The 18,390-nt window shown below is 41.3% G+C and overlaps 1 protein-coding gene across 1 annotated transcript in view; it reads left to right on the top strand.

The window, feature by feature from the left end:
- The window catches only part of LCP1 (lymphocyte cytosolic protein 1), a 94,592-nt gene extending 79,466 nt beyond the window's left edge, over positions 1-15,126 (top strand). The window contains exons 14-16 of the mRNA XM_077483240.1: positions 3,565-3,688; positions 11,547-11,671; positions 14,734-15,126. Coding sequence (XP_077339366.1) covers positions 3,565-3,688; positions 11,547-11,671; positions 14,734-14,863 — 379 coding nt within the window. The 3' untranslated portion in view covers positions 14,864-15,126. The remainder of the gene's footprint in view (positions 1-3,564; positions 3,689-11,546; positions 11,672-14,733) is intronic.
- The last annotated feature ends 3,264 nt before the right edge of the window (positions 15,127-18,390 follow it).

The following is an 18,390-nucleotide window of genomic DNA, read 5'->3' as shown; positions in this document are numbered from 1 at the left end:
ATCTGATCGTTCAGATGACATGATGATGTTATTTCATTACAACGGGACTACGTTCAGGCTAGTAGCCAATAGCTTTGGTATAGGAATTTGATCTGAGCATGCGTGGCACTTTGTCCAATCAGAATTCTCTACAAACGATCGTACAAAGTCCGATCGGATCATGTTGTCGGAAAATGTTATAGCCCAGCTCTAAAACTTTGTCGGTCGGATATTCCGACGGAAACAGTCCGATGGAGCCCACACACGGTCGGATTATCCGACAACACGGTCATTTTCCGACGGAATGTCCGACCGTGTGTACAAGGGCTTAGACTGTTACAATGCTCAGCTTATGGGGCAAGAAGCTATTTTAGGAATATTAATACTTGCTCTTTGGCATGGCTGTTGTATCATCCTATATAGTACAGTACACTGTAAATCAGGGTTTAATAAATCTACAGCTACAAAGGCTAGATGTATTAAGGGATCATAAGTTTAAGCTGGCAGCAAAAATGATTATTGACGATGAAAAGGTTTTAAAATACAATAGCAATTTTATTACATTCCCATCTATCTTGTATTCCCTCTTATTTCTATATACTGCCTCTCCTAATTTTTCCTGAACATTATAATCCCCCTCTCCCCTTTTCAATAACCACCACCACCCCCCTTGTTTTCCCCTTTCACTGCACTTATATACCCAAGTATAAGTTTGGCTATACTCTTCATACCTGCAAAGTCAAAAAATGTTCTATCCTCACATCAATAATATTGTGATATTTTGATAGATGTATAATTTAATAGTAACTATTGTGTATATTATAAAGATGGAATTTCGACCACGGGGTTCTATATGCATATAATACAATAGCCAAGTTTTTATACCTTGTGGCGTTACCCCTGCAGGAGCTGCTGGTAATTTTGGTTCTCTGTCCTGCGCCTCGACTCCAAGAACAACCTCAGCCCCTCTGACACACCTGGTTGAATGAAAGTTAATGCAAGCACTTAAAAGAACACAAGTGTGGATACCTTTAACTTGCCTGTGATTTAGTACCAGGAAATAGATACAAGACTGTATAGTGGTAAATTAGTTAGTGCTGTGTTGGTACAGATTAGAGTAAATGAAGGAATAAATGAGCAAACAGTAGGTAGATACAGACAGTCTGCTAGACAATGTAATCACTATGCCAATGTGACTTACAATAGAGTTCTGTACCACTAGACTTGAATCAACTCAGAACTCCACAAAGTCAGAAAATAAACAGTTCATATATGTTTATAATGGCAAATATCCGCGCTTAGGAAAGAGAACTGCAGCCTCCCTAATTAAGAACACCACTAGGTGGAGTTCAGAAATATATATAACTCTAGAAAGGGAAATTGGCACTGTTCAAGTAAAACTAATATATGTCATGTATTCAAGTGCGTGTGCTCCGGGGAAAATATAAGTGAAACCAATATTAACTAAAACGTGAACAAGTGCATACACAAATGGATAAATACGGCTCTTTCTGTAAAGTGCAATATGTATATAAATGAATTATACATAAAAATACCAAAAAAGAATTAATTATAAAAGGTGACCAATGGTGTGACCAAAAACACCATAAACCATGTATAAATAATAAAATAACAAACGTAAATTGTGTTTTATTGAGTCACAAAAGGATCCCAAAAAAAGAAAAAAACTTCAGAAATATTACCAAGTCCTAAACAGTGAAAAACACAATTTAGTGTAATCCATGCAAAAACAGTAAAAATCACAGTCTATGAGTGATCCGTGCAAAAACCAGCAAAAAAAGGGTGACTCTTCAGTGCTCCCCTCCTTCATACATTTCCCCCTCGTGTTTGCACTCACCAGAGTGCCTCATCCCTGCAGGGGTAACTGTATCCAGATGATGGCTGAATTCGCGGAAGTGCTGTTGTCTATGCGAGTTGGAGCATTGGAGCACCTTTTAATTGTTTTTAGCCAATCTATATGGTACTGTTATTTAATAAACAAGCATGGTTTTATGGAATTATGCTATGAGGCTCGTGCTTTCCATATACATGTGGATGCATATTGCGGAGGATTTTTAAATCACCTTCAAGAGGAGGACAGTGTCCAAGAGTCTACAGCCATCCAGACCAGAGGGAGATCCTGGTAAAGGGGCACAGTTTATAGTGTTTTTGGTCACACCATTGGTCACCTTTTATAATTAATTATTTTTTGGTATTTTTACTTATAATTTCTTTATATACACATTGCACTTTACAGAAAGTGCCGTATTTATCCATTTGTGTATGCACTTGTTAACGTTTTAGTTAATATTGCTTTCACTTATATTTTCCCCAGTGTACACGCACTTGCATACATGACATATATTAGTTTTACTTGAACAGTGCCATTTCCCTTTTTAGAGTTATAAACAGTTCATATAAGCATTAACTGCAATGTGAACAATAATACTATGCCTAGATTAAAGTGCATTCAAAGAGAATGGCTAGGATATGGTACAATGTCCCCTGAGAGGTACCCCTTAGCAAAAGCAATAGGTAAAGGTCTCTGTGTAGCAACTGTAAAGGGGAAATCTTTATTCCTAACTCTTCAGCTGGCTAGGGTTGAGGCCCATTTGTAATGTTGGTCCCAGTCAAACCTGCAGGCAGCAATACGGCTACAAGAATGCTGTATGGGAATTTCACAAAGAGCTCAGTCTCTCTCTCTCTCTCTCTTTCTTTAGCAGCAGATAGTTAATCCCCACAGCGGCAGAACACCAGTCCCAACGATATTGCAACTCTCCATGCAGTGCCACACAGTGATTAGTCCACTTTCTGCTCTGCATCCAGATGATTCTGCCAGCACCTCTGAGCTCAGCACTCTGGATCCCAATCAGGCCACCCATATAAAGCAGTGATGGTGCACACTGGACAGCGATGGGCATTCTCCGGTCTCCCTCAGCAAAAGGAAACGTGTCCTTTACAGGCTGGGAAAATGCAGTTCTTTCCCCTACTTTTGGCATATTCTCTCTGGGGAATGTAGTTCAAAAGCTCTTGATCAGCACAGCATAGTCACTCCTCTGGACTACAGTTCCCACAGTGCATTGCTGCCCAATTTAGTCAATTAAGCTCTTCCTTCTCAGTAGCTACCTCCTTTTGCTGAAACAACTGTTAACTAGTTTAACACTGCAGGACAGCAGCTACAGAGAACAGTTGCAGCCAATGTTTCTCCCTCTCATTGTTAGATAAGCAGCACCTGGCTACAACTGTTAACATGTTGCTGATTTTTTATTCTTTTTAATAAAGACGGTGTTAAAACACAATAGCAATATATGCATCTACAATACAATAAATAACAATAGAAGCATCATGTAAACACAGTAATGTGCTGGGTAGTGTAAACTGTAAGTTGAAGAAAATGGCTTTTTGATATTTAATGTTATTAACTATCCTTTTGTCTTATCATTCTGCTTGAAGGAACAAAGGGATTGTGAGTTAGTTTACCCCCCCCCCCCCCCCCCCGTTTTAATAATTTATTGGTTCCAGGCAGGAAATGTAATTCTGTCCTATAAATACCTTAAATGTCTTAACCGTTTTTTTTTATTCCAGGTATACATTAAATATCCTAGAAGATATAGGAGGTGGACAGAAGGTTAACGATGACACAATTATCAACTGGGTAAATCAAACTCTAAGAGAAGCTGGAAAGTCATCATCTATCTCTGGTTTCAAGGTAAAACGTGACAAACTGTTTACATGTGCCAAGGGGTAAATGTCAAATCTATCTTCCTCTGTCAGACCTTTGAACAACAGACCTTTACATGAGAGTGGGATATGGAAACAAGACATAGCGGCTTGTTTTTTTCCTCAGTACTTTTAGATGCTGATCATACACCAGTCAATCTGCTACAATGAAAGTGTACAAAAAAAAAATGCATTTTTGGGTTACCTGAATGTGGTTTTGCCCCACAACCAGGTAACAATTTACTTATGAACAGCAACATAAGAAAAATACAAAAATGGGGAATTTATTATGGTTGCATAATGCTTAAACGCAGCCTCTTGCTTTTTATAAGCAGACAGATTGGTGCGCATCTTTTAAAATTCTCCTGAAATGCCAAAAAAGATTTTAGCATGTTTTGTGCTCAAAATAGGCCAAGCATGTAAAACAGAAACTGCATGCCTAAAGACTGACAATAATACTAATTATTCCCTACTCAAAGTGAAATAATTAATAACACTATTTTTATAAATTTTGGATATTCTGGACATTTTCTACATTCCATAATTTATTACTTTGCTGTGCTTACTATTGAGCTGGTGTTGCCAACCTTTGGGACTTACTGATATTTTTTTTATATTAAAAGTTGCATTGTGTTTTTATCAGGTAATATAGTATGTGGTAGAGTGCTGCACCTACAGGCACCTGAAAAGCAAATGAACTGCGGTTATTTTGTGGACTAAAGTTACTTCTATATTTGTATACAACTATGTGTATCTGGGGGTATTCAGTGGGCAGTGCTTCATAAAGTATTGGAGCACAGGTCCTCTGTTATTTAGATACCCAGAAGAGATTGCCCTGAGGGGGGAGCCCAAGCAATTTTTAGACCTTCAAGTGTTCCTGGCATTTTCTGATGTTGTACATTGGCCAGGCCTAGACATAGAGAATAATGGTTATATTTGGATTCTTAGGGCAAGCTGAAGATGCATATGGCTATTAATGTTTATGGTTCAGCCTGGTGCCTGTGTGTCAATTCAGGAGATGGTGGGGACTTTGCAAAAAGTAAATGCTTCTTGATAGCCATTGACAGGTTAATGCAGTAAGAAGGTCTGCATTTGTAACTGCATTTGAAAAATGTGATGACTAGGCAGAAGGAATATGGAGCATAGGGGCTATGTTCAAAGTTAACTTAAAAGTAGAGAATTATAGCTGGGTGTATGATCCTGATGGCCAGTCTCTCTCTTGGAACAACTACATAGAATTGGAGCTCAGGATTTTTAGCCTTCACTTGCTGAATTGTGTGCCAGGACATGTCTGATCATTGGAGAAGAGCAGGCTGATTTCCCAGCATAGCTATAGAACTGACCACGGTGTGTTCTCCTGCTTAGTGTGGTAAATTTTTAATAGGAAAGCCAGGGGACTAGTGGGAATACCAGAGATTTCACACAAAGGAAGCAATACAAAGAGAACAGTATACTTCCTCATACAAGTACATGGTACATCAGAAATATGAAATGTTGTGGTGAATTTGGAGGTTGTTGTTTTTTTTTGTTTTTGTTTTTTTAATATCATTAGGCTTATTTAATAAGAAAGTACAAATCAAGTCAGGTCAAGTCAAGCTTTATTGTCATTCTACTACATGTGAGGACATACGGTAGAACAAAATTATGTAGCTCACAGGGCTACGGTGCTAAATATGAATTAAACATAATTACAAATATACAAAGAATAAAACACAGCAAAGAATTTAAAAATAGGATTTTTATAACAGCTTACCTGTAAAATCCTTTTCTTTTGAGGTACATCACAGGACACAGAGTTTCAGTATTTACTGATGGGTTATAGGGTATCACTAGGTGACTGGACACTGGCACACCCTAGACAGGAAGTTCAATCCCCCATATAGCCCCTCCCCTTACTGGAGGTACCTCAGTTTTGTAGCAAAGCAATATAAGTGCATTCGAAGAGGGGAGGGACCTCTGTGTCCCGTGATGTACCTCAAAAGAAAAGGATTTTACAGGTAAGCTGTTATAAAAATCATATTTTCTTTCTCGTGCATCACGGGACACAGAGTCTCAGTAATTACTGATGGGATGTCCCAAAGCAATGCTTTCTGAGGGGAGGGGAACCACACAAATTAGGGTGTAATCAGACCTAAAGGACCTTGTACCGCTCCCTGCAGCACACTACGTCCAAAGGCGATATCCTCATGCCTTCTCACATCCAGCTGATAAAATTTGGTGAATGTATGGACTGATGGCCAGGTTGCGGCCTTGCAGATGTGAGCCATGGAGGTCTGGTGATGCACTGCCCATGAAGCACTAATAGCCCTAGTGGAGTGCGCCTTGATATGAAAAGGCGGAACTTTTTGCTTCAGACCATAAGCTTGAACAATTACTTGTCGAATCCACTTAGCAATGGTAGTTGCGAACCTGAGCAGTCGCTTCCAGATAGGCTTTGACTGCTCTCACTACATCCAAAGAATGCAGTGACTTCTCTTCCGTAGAACAGGGATTTGAAAAAAAGGAAGGCAGAACAATATCTTGGTTTAGATGAAAAACTGAGACCACCTTCCGTAGAAAACTAGGATGAGGGCGTAACACCACTCTATCCTTGTGCATTATTAGATACAGCTTTTTACAAGAGAGGGCCGCTAATTCTGACAATCTTCTGGCAGAAGAAATGGCCACCAGAAAATGTATTTCCTTGTCAACAGAACTAAGAGAATTTGATGTATCGGTTCAAAAGGCTGCTTCTGTGAAGCTGACAGAAATAAATTAAAGTCCCAGGGGTTTAGAGGTGCCTTAACTGGAGGATTAAGGAGCGTTACCCCCTGTATAAAGCTTCGGACCAAAGAATGGGAAGCAAGTGGACGTTGAAAAAAAACTGATAAGGCCGAGACCTAACCCTTGATGGTACTCAAGGCCAGCTTCATCTATAACCCCATTTGCAGAAATTCAAGGATTCTGCCTATGACATACTCTCTGGGGTGCCATTTCCTGGGTTCACACCAGGAGACATATGCTTTCCAGGCTCTATGATAAATCATTCTGGAAGCTGGCTTCCTTGCAATAATCAAGGTAGAAATCACAGGGCCTGAAAGCCCATGTTTCTTCAGAACGTGGGTTTCAATAGCCAAACCGTTACATTTAGCGTTCGTAATGCAGGATGGAATACTGGTCGCTTGGATAGCAGGTTTGGACGTGACGGTAGTGTCCAAGGAGAGCCTACCACCATCTTCACTATTTCTGCATACCAAGTTCTTCTGGGCCACACTGGAGCCACCAGAAGCACTGACTTATTTTCCTGCTTGATCCTGCAAAGAAGTCGCTGCAGCAGCCGAATAGGAGGGAATGCATAAATCAGAGAGAACTAATGCCATGGAGTTACCAACGCATCTGTCCCGCATGCAAGAGGATCCCTTGTTCTTTACACAAAGTTGTCAATTTTGTTGTTGAACCTGGAAGCCAAAAGATCTACATCCAGAACCCCTCATTTCTGGCATATAGCCAAGAAGACGTCGGGGTGAAGAGACCATTCCCCTGGGACTACCAGTTCTCTACCCCCAGAATGAAAATTGCCGATATACACGGCACATGCTTTTTTGCCCAGATCAAGATCTGGTTTACTTCTCTCTGAGCTGCACGACTCCTGGTGCCTCCTTGGTGATTGATAGAAGCCACTGCTGTGGCATTGTCGGATTGGATCCTGACAGGCAAACCCTATAATCTGAGCATCCAGGCTTTTAGGGCTAGATACGCTGCACGGATCTCCAGAATGTTGATGGGTAAGGTCCTCTCGGTCTTGGACCATCTCCCTTGGACAGTCGACTGATCCAGAACTGCCTCCCAACCCGAAAGAATGGCATCTGTTGTTACCACTGTCCAGGTAACTGGTAAAAAGGATTTTCCTTTTTGCAGATTTTTGGGTATCAACCACCAACTGAGGCTCAGATGCACTGTATGAGACAGATGCATCGGAAAATCTAACGCCTGGAAATTCTTGTTCCAGACTGACAGGATACTGTTTTGCAGCTGTCTTGAATGAAACTGAGCATAGGGAACTGCTTCGAATGAAGCCACCATCTTCCCCAGGAGCCTCATATAATGGCGAATAGAAAGACCCTTTGCTCTGACTACCTGAATCAGTTCTTTTAAGCAACTGATCTTTGCTTGGGGTAGAAATACCCTCTTCTGGGCTGTATCTATGACCAGACCCAAATATTCTAGTCTTCTTACTGATTTTAAAGAAGACTTCTCTTAGTTGAGGACCCAACCTAGGTATTCCAGGTAGCTGATTGTGGTGACCAAGTTTTGGTCCAAGCGGGCTACTGACTGGTCTATCAAGAGCAGGTCGTCTAGGTATGCTACTACCGTTATACCTTAGGTCCTTAATCTGGCCAGAGGAGGGGCCAAGCTCTTTGTAAACACCCAAGGTGCAGTAGCTAGCCCAAAAGGCAGAGCTACAAACTGAAAGTGCCTTTTTTCTATTTGAAACGCAGGTACTTTTGATGGGCAGGGAAAATAGGTACATGCAAGTACGCATCCTTAATGTCTATTGATGCCAGAAGTTCTCCACCTTGTAGGATGGAGACTACCGACCGGATTGATCCCATGCGGAAGGACCGTACTTTTAGAAATTGGTTTAAATCTTTGAGATCTAGAATGGGTCTGACATCTCCATTTTGTTTTGGTACCGTGAAAAGGTTTGAGTAAACCCCAATCCCTGCTCTTTCGTGGGAACTACCACGATAACCCTTTGCGACAATAGTCGCTCCAACGCTAGAAAGAGAGACTTCTTTTTCTCTGGGTCTCTGAGAACATTTGATCTGAGGAAATGAGGAGAAGGGAATTCTCAGAATTCGAGTTTGTAACCTAGAGTTATTGTGGAGATCATCCATCTGTCCCAAATTTCCTCCTGCCAGAGCCCTGAGAACTTTAGCAGTCTTCCCTCCACTCGAGCGAGCGGGGGTGCCCCTTCATAAGGAGGCCTTAGCATTTTGTTTTGAAGACCTTCTCCCCCAGGACTTCTTTTGTCCCTGGGGTTGACTCTGAGTTTTAACCTTTGAGCCTGACGGAGGAGGTCATTGTGACTGCCTGGAGGCCCCTGGCACTGGAGAAAGAGTCCATTTAAAGGAGGGATGTTTACTCCTTTTCTTAACTGGTAAAAGGGTGATTTTCCCACTAGAGATTCTTTGGATATAATTGTCCGAATCCTTTCCAAACAGTCTTGCACCATGAAAGGGAAATCCAGCCAGGAGTTTCTTACATGGTGATTCGACTTACCAATTTTTTAACCATAAGATTCTACGCATATGTACCAACGCAAGCGTAAGGCGAGAGGTCTGGAGGATGGAATCTCTGATAGCATCAACATCAAAACACAAAGCCTCTGGTAGGTTGACCATCCCCTGAGCTTGCTGTTCGGGTAAAACTTTGAGCACCTGTTTAACATGGTCTCTCAAATATTGACAGACTCCAATTGCTGCCACTGTAGGTTGAGCTACTGAACCTGCCAAGGAGAAAACATTTTTTAATAGGAATTCTAATTTATTATCAGTTGGATCCCTAAGCATCTGAGCGTTGTCAACAAGACAAGTCAGGGTTTTATGTACGGAGGATATTGCGGCGTCAACCGCCGGTATACCTCACATCTTAGTAAAATTTTCCTCCATAGAATAAAGTGTTGAAAACTTTTTAGGAGGAAAAAAAATGTTTATCTGGGTGATCCCACTCAGAATAGATAAGCTTTTCCAGTAAACTATGAACAGGAAAGGCATGTGCGGTTTGGGGAGGCTTCAGTGAACCCAAACAAGAAGAGGGTTCTTCAACTGACTCAGGTACGGGTAACTTAAATGTGGACCGGACTAATCCAGCAAGAATTTGCACCAACATCTCATCCTAAAAAGTTGAAGAGGGCCCTTCTCCACTAGATTCCTCATAAGTGGAATCATCAGTCTCATCCCAACCCTCTGAGGAGGATTCCTCTCTTTTATCCCAGAGTTCCTCAGTTTGAGGGTCCCAGGTGACAGAGAGGGACCTACTGCGTTTTCTTCCACTGAGTGAAGATGCGATTAAGGCCACTAATCTTTCCTTGAATCCATTTATGGTTGAGGAAAAAACCTCCTGTGTAATGTATACAGGGGCTGAAATGCCAGAAGCAGTGGCAAGTGCAGTCGCTCTCAATCTAAGGGGTAGATCTGAAATGAGTGAAAGCTCTGCTGATTTCATCAGCCAATCATGTGCAAGCTAAAATTCTGTTTTTTATTTTCCTTTCATGTCCCCCTCGGATTTACAGCGACTGTACTTCCAAGTGCACTTTCAATGCACTTTCAAGTGCACTTGCAGTGGAAAGTGGATTTTCCTTTAGTAAATAACCCCCATGATGTTGGTTGTCCAGGTAAGGTCCTCTGAGATGTGCACTCCCAGAAATGTAGTACTGTTGACTCTCTCCACAGTCAAGCTGCTAATGGTCAGTGGGGGGTGATCAACAGAATTTCTCCTGAAATCCATCTCAACCTCCTTTGTTTTGCTTACATTAAGGGACAGGTTGTTTGTACTACACCATTTAACCAATTGTCCCACTTCCTCTCTAAAGAACATTTCATCATTGTTGCTGATGAGACCTACCACAGTTGTGACCAGGGCTGTCTTTAGCACAGGGCAAATAGAGCAGCTGCCCAGGGTCCACTCATTTTTGGGGGGCCCAAAGCAGCTGCTAATTGAGCCCACGCTGCTGCCCGCCGGAGTTTCGCTACTTGTTGGCTGCTCACTACTGTCAGTTATATATACAAGTGACAGCGTTTCTCTGTCAGCAGCCGTGCAGATCCATCTGCTCTACACATAATCACATGTACGGAGCTCACTCCTCAACCATGCACTGTGTACATAGTTCACTCTTCAACCCTGTACTCTATGTAGTGCTCCTGAACCCTGCAGTCTGCATATAGTGCACTCCTAAAATCCTGGTTTATAACAATGCCTCACTGTTAGTGCAGTTTAGCCACACTCACAATTTGATGCAGAGGTAACGATGTGCAGTAACCTCTAGCCACCAATCAGTGAACAGTAATGATCTGCTGTAATCTCTAGCAACCAATTAGTGAACAATTATGATGTGCAGTAATCTCTAACAACAAATCAGTCAGCAGTAATGATATGCAGTAACCTCTAGCAGCCAATCAGTGAGCGGTAAGGATGTGCGGTAACCTCTAGCAACCAATCAGCAAGCAAAAATAATGTGCTTTAGCTTCTAGCAACCAGTCAGTGAGTGGCAATGATGTGCTGCAAGCTCTGTCAACCAATCGCAATAGTTGCCTAATCTGCTGCAGTAAACTGATTTTGAGTCTAGGTACTATTTAATGTATATCCCAGAATGGGAGGGCCCAAGAAAATGTTTGCCCAGGGTCCAATCAATATTAAAGATGGCCGTGGTTGTGTCTTCTGCAAACTTGATGATATGGTTGGAGCTAAACTTGGCAGTACAGTCGTGGGTCAGCAGTGTGAAGAGCAGCGGGCTGAGAACACATCCCTGTGGGGCACCTGTGCTCAGTATGGTAGTACTCAAGGTGCTGCAGCCAACACGGACTGAATGAGGTCTTTTGGTTAAAAAGTCCAGGATCCAATTACAGAGGGGCAGGTTGAGGCCCAGCAAATTCAATTTAGTGATAAGTTGCTGAGGAATTATTGTATTAAATGCTAAGCTAAAGAGCTGGGGGAGGAGCACAAAGTGAAAAGCACAATAGCCCATAGCAACCAAACACAGTCTGATGGTTTAAATAGTGATTGAGCAGGTCACTGTGTTTTCAAAAGTGTATTTAAAAAAAATACAATATGTACTTTCACTGATACCTAATTTTTCTTTATACAAGGACCCCAAGATCAGCACAAGTTTGCCTGTACTGGACTTAATTGATGCAATTCAACCTGGCTCAATTAACTATGACATTCTGAAGACAACAGACCTAAATGACGATGAGAAATTGAATAACGCCAAGTATGTATGCCAATAAAGTATATTTTGATCCATACAGTATGTTTCAGTGAATGGACAAGATGATTTGCTTTATAGTAAGGTGGTTGTAATTGTACTGTATATGTTTTTATCAAATAATAACATATATACTAACCTGCTCTGTACAATGATATTGCACAGAGCAGCCCTGAACCTCCTCTTCTGGGGTCACCAACAGGAGCTGTCCACTCCTCCGCTTTCTATTGGGGCACTCATGAAGGTGCATTCCCGAGCTGGGCTGTGTGCATCTAGACACACCCAGCACAACTTGGCCCTGCCTCCCTGTTCCCTCCTCACTGGATTTGATTGACAGCAGCAAGAGGCAATGGCTGCCTCTACTGTATCTGCACCTGAGAGAGAGGGAGAGAAGTCAAGCTGGATGATAAAGGTAGTGATGACATCACCCTAAGCGATTTGCTGCTAGACTGTCACATGGGAGAAGGTAACCCTGTGTATTGGTTGCTGCTGCAATGGAGTCAGGAATGGTGAGGGACCTCTGGCAAGGTGAGTATCATAGGTTCAGGGGGAGAAGCCATACAAAAGCACTGTCGCTTTGCCCTAAATGATGTCTCTTTAATGCATTTTGTGGAATGCATTGAAAATAAATAAGCACAGATACATTAACGTTCAGCTTTTCATTGCAGATCCCTACCATAAGGCCCCTCACTCTAACTCCTATCTGCAACCTTAACCCTTACATCAAGGTTTCTCAACCAGAGTTTCTCCAAGAGGTTACCAGGGGTTCCTTGGGCAATAACCAATTTTTGACTCTCAGATAAATTCCCACTGACACCACTAATCTTTTTTAGCTATCTGTAAAGGGGTAGTTATTCCCAGGTACCACAAGTGTAAGGAGCATTCTTCCAACTGACCATCTCACTAATGCATCGTGTGTTGTAGATATAGTAAGTTTTAGCAGGGATTTCCTGAGATTGGAAAGTAATTTTAAGGGTTCCTCGAAATGTTTAAGAAAGGCTGACTTTCACTAATCCTTCCTGCAACCATGAACCTAACCCATCTTTTAAACATACCCCTAACATTAACCCTCCCCGTAACCCCAATGCCGCATACACACGACCAGACTTTCTAGCAGACTAGGTCCGACGGTCTTCCCGACGGACTTTCGGCAGAGTTCCGACGGACCTTCCGAACAAACGGACTTGCCCACACACTAAGTCCGTTCAAAAGTCCATTAATTTTGAATCTGATGATGTAAGACGGGACTAAAAAAGAAAGTTCAATAGCCAGTAGCCAATAGCTTCCCTTGCATCGTATTTGGTCCGTCGGACCAGCATACAGACGAACGAACGGTTTTCCCGATAGGATTTGAGTCCGTCTGACATATTTGAAATATGTTATATTTCTAGGTCAGTTTTTATGAAAAACTATCGAATTAGCCCACACACGATCGGATTGTCCGACGGACTGGTTCCGTCGGACCTAGTCTGCCATAAAATCCGTTTGTGTTTACGCGGCATAACATTATCCTTCCCTTACATAGTCTTAACCCTTGGTTTGCATAAATATTCTGCACCAAAGACCAGTCCTTCCTGAACTGAAGAGTCAGCAGTAGACATTACAGCTAATCATAGATAGTTGTAAAAATGTATATAATCTCTTTTTTATGACTGAAGCCATTAGTGCTAATTGATTCAGGATGGGTAGTGGAGGTTTAACTTAGATAAGAAAAGGTGACAGCCATAAAAATGTTCTGGAGACCATATGCTGCAGAATTCCATTCAGAGCTTAACTATATAAGGTTAATAGAGGCTAATATAATAAAAACGTGTGCTTAGTAAACTACAGCGGGCGAAGCACCTGATCTAGTCTAAATACTTGATCTAAATATTAACTTAAACAAAAACAGATGTGCACCTGTTTTTGGTATTATAGTAGGGGCACCTATTTAGACAAAGATAGGAAGTCAGAATCACAGTAGCACAATAGAAAATACAATTAAAATGTACCTTTAAGCGCTACCCATGTGGGCTACTGGATCGTGAGCACCGGACATTTTGCTAACTTTCCTAGACTCTTTTATCCTAGAAGAAGTGTTTTGACATACAAACAATGCTTGACACATGTAAACAAGTGTAACATGTTTAGGCATGTTTAGATGCATCAAGCGCTTGGGTGTTATTTAATGACACAGTGTATCAATCGTTTTTTCTGCTAAAATGCCATTGCTCCTGGTTACACTGGCTGTGTTTTTTTTTACTTGATACCCCTGCCCCTAAACTTATCTGAATGCCTATGTTTGCACGGACACCTAAGCTAACACGTAGGGGCACCTCAGGAGCAGCATCCAGTGTGCATGAGGCTTTAAAGTGGTGGTAAAGTGCCTTCTGTAAAAAAAAAAAAAAACTGACAGGTAGGGTTTTTATAACACAAGAGACTCTAGAGGTCTCATCTGTCATAAATGACCCCCCCCCCCCCCCTGGCCTGTCAGCAGGTAATGCGATCTGAGCCGGGCATGCGCAGCTCAGACTGCATTTACGGCCAGCTCTGCACGCTGTGGCGAAGTTACTCCCAAGCGCATGTGCATAAGTAACATCACCTCAGCCCCGCCATTAAGGAGACTGAAGATTTGGAACCCTGAAAAAAAAATGGGTTAACATGGAAGTGCTGTGGACCATAAAGAGCCGTAAGAGCCCAGCGCTGGACAGCACCATCTGTAGGTAAGTCTTTCACAATGTACGAGTGTGCTGTGCATACTCGTAAATTATGACTTAAACCTGCGGGGAGCACATTTTTTTTAATCTCTTAATGAGACTTTACTACCACTTTAATATTATCATATTTTTATCAGCATTGCCCTCTACAGAAAGAGCGGTCAGCAATGGTAGCCTATATATTTATCCTAGGCTTCCTTTAAGATGAAGCTTATAGAGTCAGGGATTCTTATAATTATTCTGCTATGGGGTTCTATCATAAAAACCTTTCTGTGTGAATTATGAAAATTAAGCTATGACCGGAAATACTTTTAAGAAGAAACACAAATACTTATTTATACCTCATGTGCATTATCTTTCTCTTTTGTGCAGATACACTGTTTCAATGGCAAGAAAGATTGGTGCAAGGCTCTACGCTTTGCCAGAAGACCTAGTGGAGGTGAAACCAAAGATGGTCATGACAGTCTTTGCCTGCTTGATGGGAAGAGGACTGAGAGTTTAGAAAGCCAGTAACATCTTTTCTGATAAAGGCTTTCTTCTCTACTGCAGATTACGCCAGCCATTTCTTTGATTAGATGAAATGATACAAAACCAACATAGCCAAAACTATGAGAAATTTATCCTTGTGCTTCTTTCTGGTTTAGAAAAGCAAGAATGCATTAATTTTTGTTTGTAATAATAACCATGTGGACATGTACAGTAGGAGCAAGCTCTGTTTTTCCAAAACTTAATTCAAACAACATAATAAACAAGATCTGATTTGTATTATGCTGTGTTTTGTTGTTTGCTGTGTTTCCTAGATACACCTATTATATTGATAATTTTTGTAAGGCAAAGCTGGATGGCTAGCATCGCAACCATAGCTCAGCTTGCAACCATTAGAAAGCCAATGATGGTGTATAGCTCTCCCTATAATGTAGTATAAACAACTGAATGGTATCCAAAAGAGAATCACCTTGTTGGAAGAGGGCAAAGACTAGTGCCGGGAATTCTTATATTTGGACCCTTAAAACAGTAGATTATTCATATTACCATTGCCCTGACAAAAGTGATATTTAACTATTTGTGAAGTTGCTTGCTCTGGTTGCTTTCCGAACCCTGGACTTGGAAACACATAGAAGATGCACATACTGTATATTGTGACTGGATTGTGCCCTTTACTATGGAGGAAAGAGAAAGACAATTCATTTGTCACTAAGGGGGAGATTTATTAAAAATGGTGCACTCAGAATCTGGAGAAGCTGTTCATGGTAGCCAATCAGCTTCTTACTTGCTCAGTTGAGCTTTGGCAAGAAAACCTGGAAGCTGATTGGCTTATATGGAGAGTTGCATTAGATTTAGCTCAGTGCAGTTTTAGTGACTAACCCTCAAAAAGTTTACTTTATTTGATAAAACTGTACTAAAAAAAAGCACATTCCTTGTTTGAAGATTTTTTGAAGTGCTGAAATGTTAACCCTATATGGCCTGATTAAAACAAGAATATAAGAAATGTATAACCTCTATTAATCTGAACCGCACTTGTACAGGGTTCCAGGTAATGACATCCAACCATTGGGATACAATTGGGTTGCAGAAGGGGAAGACCCATATTATATGTGGTTTTGGACAGAGGTTATATTGAAATATAATCTGGAAAAACCTTTATCGGCCATGTCAACTGTGACTATGGTCTCATGCTAAACCTTCAAATCTAATACAACATCCATGGTATTGATCAGATCCATTTTGGTCACAATGGTAAATGACAGGATTAAAAAAGTAGATACAGTATGTAAAAATATGTAAGAAAAAAGACAATATGTGGATTCCTAGTGGAAGGTAACTGCCAAACAAGTTTCCTAATGTAGATCAAAATGGTAATTCCAGTGTATGTTGAGACATGGTAAATGTGTTTTTATGCCTTAAATGTGTTTTTATGTCTTTGACATCTACTGTACATTGATACTAGCCAGATAAATACATGTCTAATCCTACTAATCTCAATCTGCGAGACATAACTAGGACCTCTGGGCCAGTTGTATAGCCTTTACATTTATTCAATCTCTGAAGTGAATGTTTCTGAACATTATGTCTTATTCCAAGCAAAGGATTTTCATTTGCCTCAGTTTCTTCCCTTCATGTTCAATTGACCAAGCCCAGGTGTAGTCAAAAACACAAATAGAAAAATCGGTCAAGGGACATAATTTACTGTTAGTACAGTTTGTCCCTTGTGTAGATTCCTCTACTTTTAATAGTATTCCAATCAGTCTTGCACCCCACCCCTGCCGCCATAATCTTCTGATGCGGCAGGGGTTAATACAATTCAGGCTGTCAGGAGTGCTAATCAAGAGAGTATGTATGCTCTTTCCTGCACAATTCATCATTCATACTACAGCTTCTATGATTGACACAGGATCTAAAATGGAGGAATGGGTGGATGATTGATAGCTTCGCTCTCTTCATTCAGAGAGCTTGTGTAATTCATATAAACTTTAGCAAGACTTCTATGACTGGTAGATCTGGCACAGGAAAATTATGGTGGCAGGGGTTGGGGGAGTGGTACAGAACCGAAATTGATTACGACTAAGAGGAAGAATTGTCCCTTGTACTAATTTTTCTATTTTTGCTTTTGGCTGTACTCCTCACCACCTTTCAAATGTCATCTGAGAGCAATCCAACTTCAGAAGGCCTCAAATGCGTAAATGAAGCCTAATGCCCCGTACACACGAGAGGACTTATGTCCGACAGACTTCCAAAGGAGTTCCGCCGGAGTTCCGACGGAGTTCTGACAGACTTTTCGGCCGAACGGACTTGGCCACACACGATCACACTAAACTCCGACGGATTTGAACGTGATGACGTACGACCCGACTCGAATAAGGAAGTTCATAGCCAGTAGCCAATAGCTGCCCTAGCGTCGGTTTTAGTCCGTCGGAGTAGCATACACACGAGCGGAGTTTTCGAAGGGGACCGGGTCCGGCGGAGTTCCTTCGGGAAAATTTGAAGCATGCTTCATTTCTAAAGTCCGTCAGACTTTGGCGAATCAAAAGTCCGTTGCAGCCCACACACGATCGGATAGTCTGACGGACTCGGTCCTTCGGACTTTGGATGTTGAAAAGTCCGCTCGTGTGTACGGGGCATTAGTGTTCTTGCACACAGTACTGATATATTAATGCCTGTTCTTCCTGGCCAAAAGTTGCGCAAAAAAATGTGAGTATTGTCTGTATAGTGTGTGCGTTTACATACATTTAGAAGCTGAAAACCGATTTGTGAAATTTGAGCTGGGCACATATATCTACAGTGTTTTGTTATCTCTCTTCAAAGCACTATGTCCCGTAGCTGTGTCCTGCTCTGTTCTTCTGTTATCAGTCTGATAACTTGACAAGTTCTCTGTCACATATGATAAAACCAGCCCGAGTTTTGTGTTGGGGAGGTTGCTATAAATAGATTAGCACTGAGCTGAACGATTCAAGGGACAGAGTTGAAAGTCTCTACCTATGGGGAGAGGGGGTGTGCCTTTCCTCCAATCAGCTTTCTTGGCTGTATGCCCAAGCTTCACTGCAGTGGTAAACACAATGTGTACTTTCTAAAAAGTATATAAAGATGAAAACCACAGATATATATGTAAAACTTATGTAAGGAGATTTGTTTCATCCCTGTGTATCATCTGAGGCTGTTCACTTCACTGGGTGTGTATATGTGAGGGTTTACAGCCACTTAAATTTCCATACAGGTATAAGCAAATAAAAATTCCAGAATGATTCTTCTAGCTCCCAGAATTGAAGGGGTGTCCTTTACATGAATACATGCTTAAAATACTGACTAGAAACAGAGATGTCGTTTTTTTTTTCAGAACTAAACACTGTGCTAATTTATTGACATTTATATGCCTGTGTGTACAGGCCAATTAAACACAATGGGCTGCATTCAAACTAGTAACAAAAAAAAGCCGAACACCTTAAATATGTTATTTTAGGTGCCTGTGTGCAATAGTCATTATTGAATGAATAAAATCAATATCGATGTACAAAAACAGTACAGATCAGAATG

This window comes from Lithobates pipiens, unplaced genomic scaffold (assembly GCF_037356315.1).
Source record: "Lithobates pipiens isolate NorthernLeopardFrog02 unplaced genomic scaffold, aLitPip1_a1.2 Scaffold_16, whole genome shotgun sequence".
Classification (NCBI taxonomy): Eukaryota; Metazoa; Chordata; class Amphibia; order Anura; family Ranidae; genus Lithobates; species Lithobates pipiens.
This window is presented reverse-complemented; position numbering and strand designations above follow the sequence as displayed.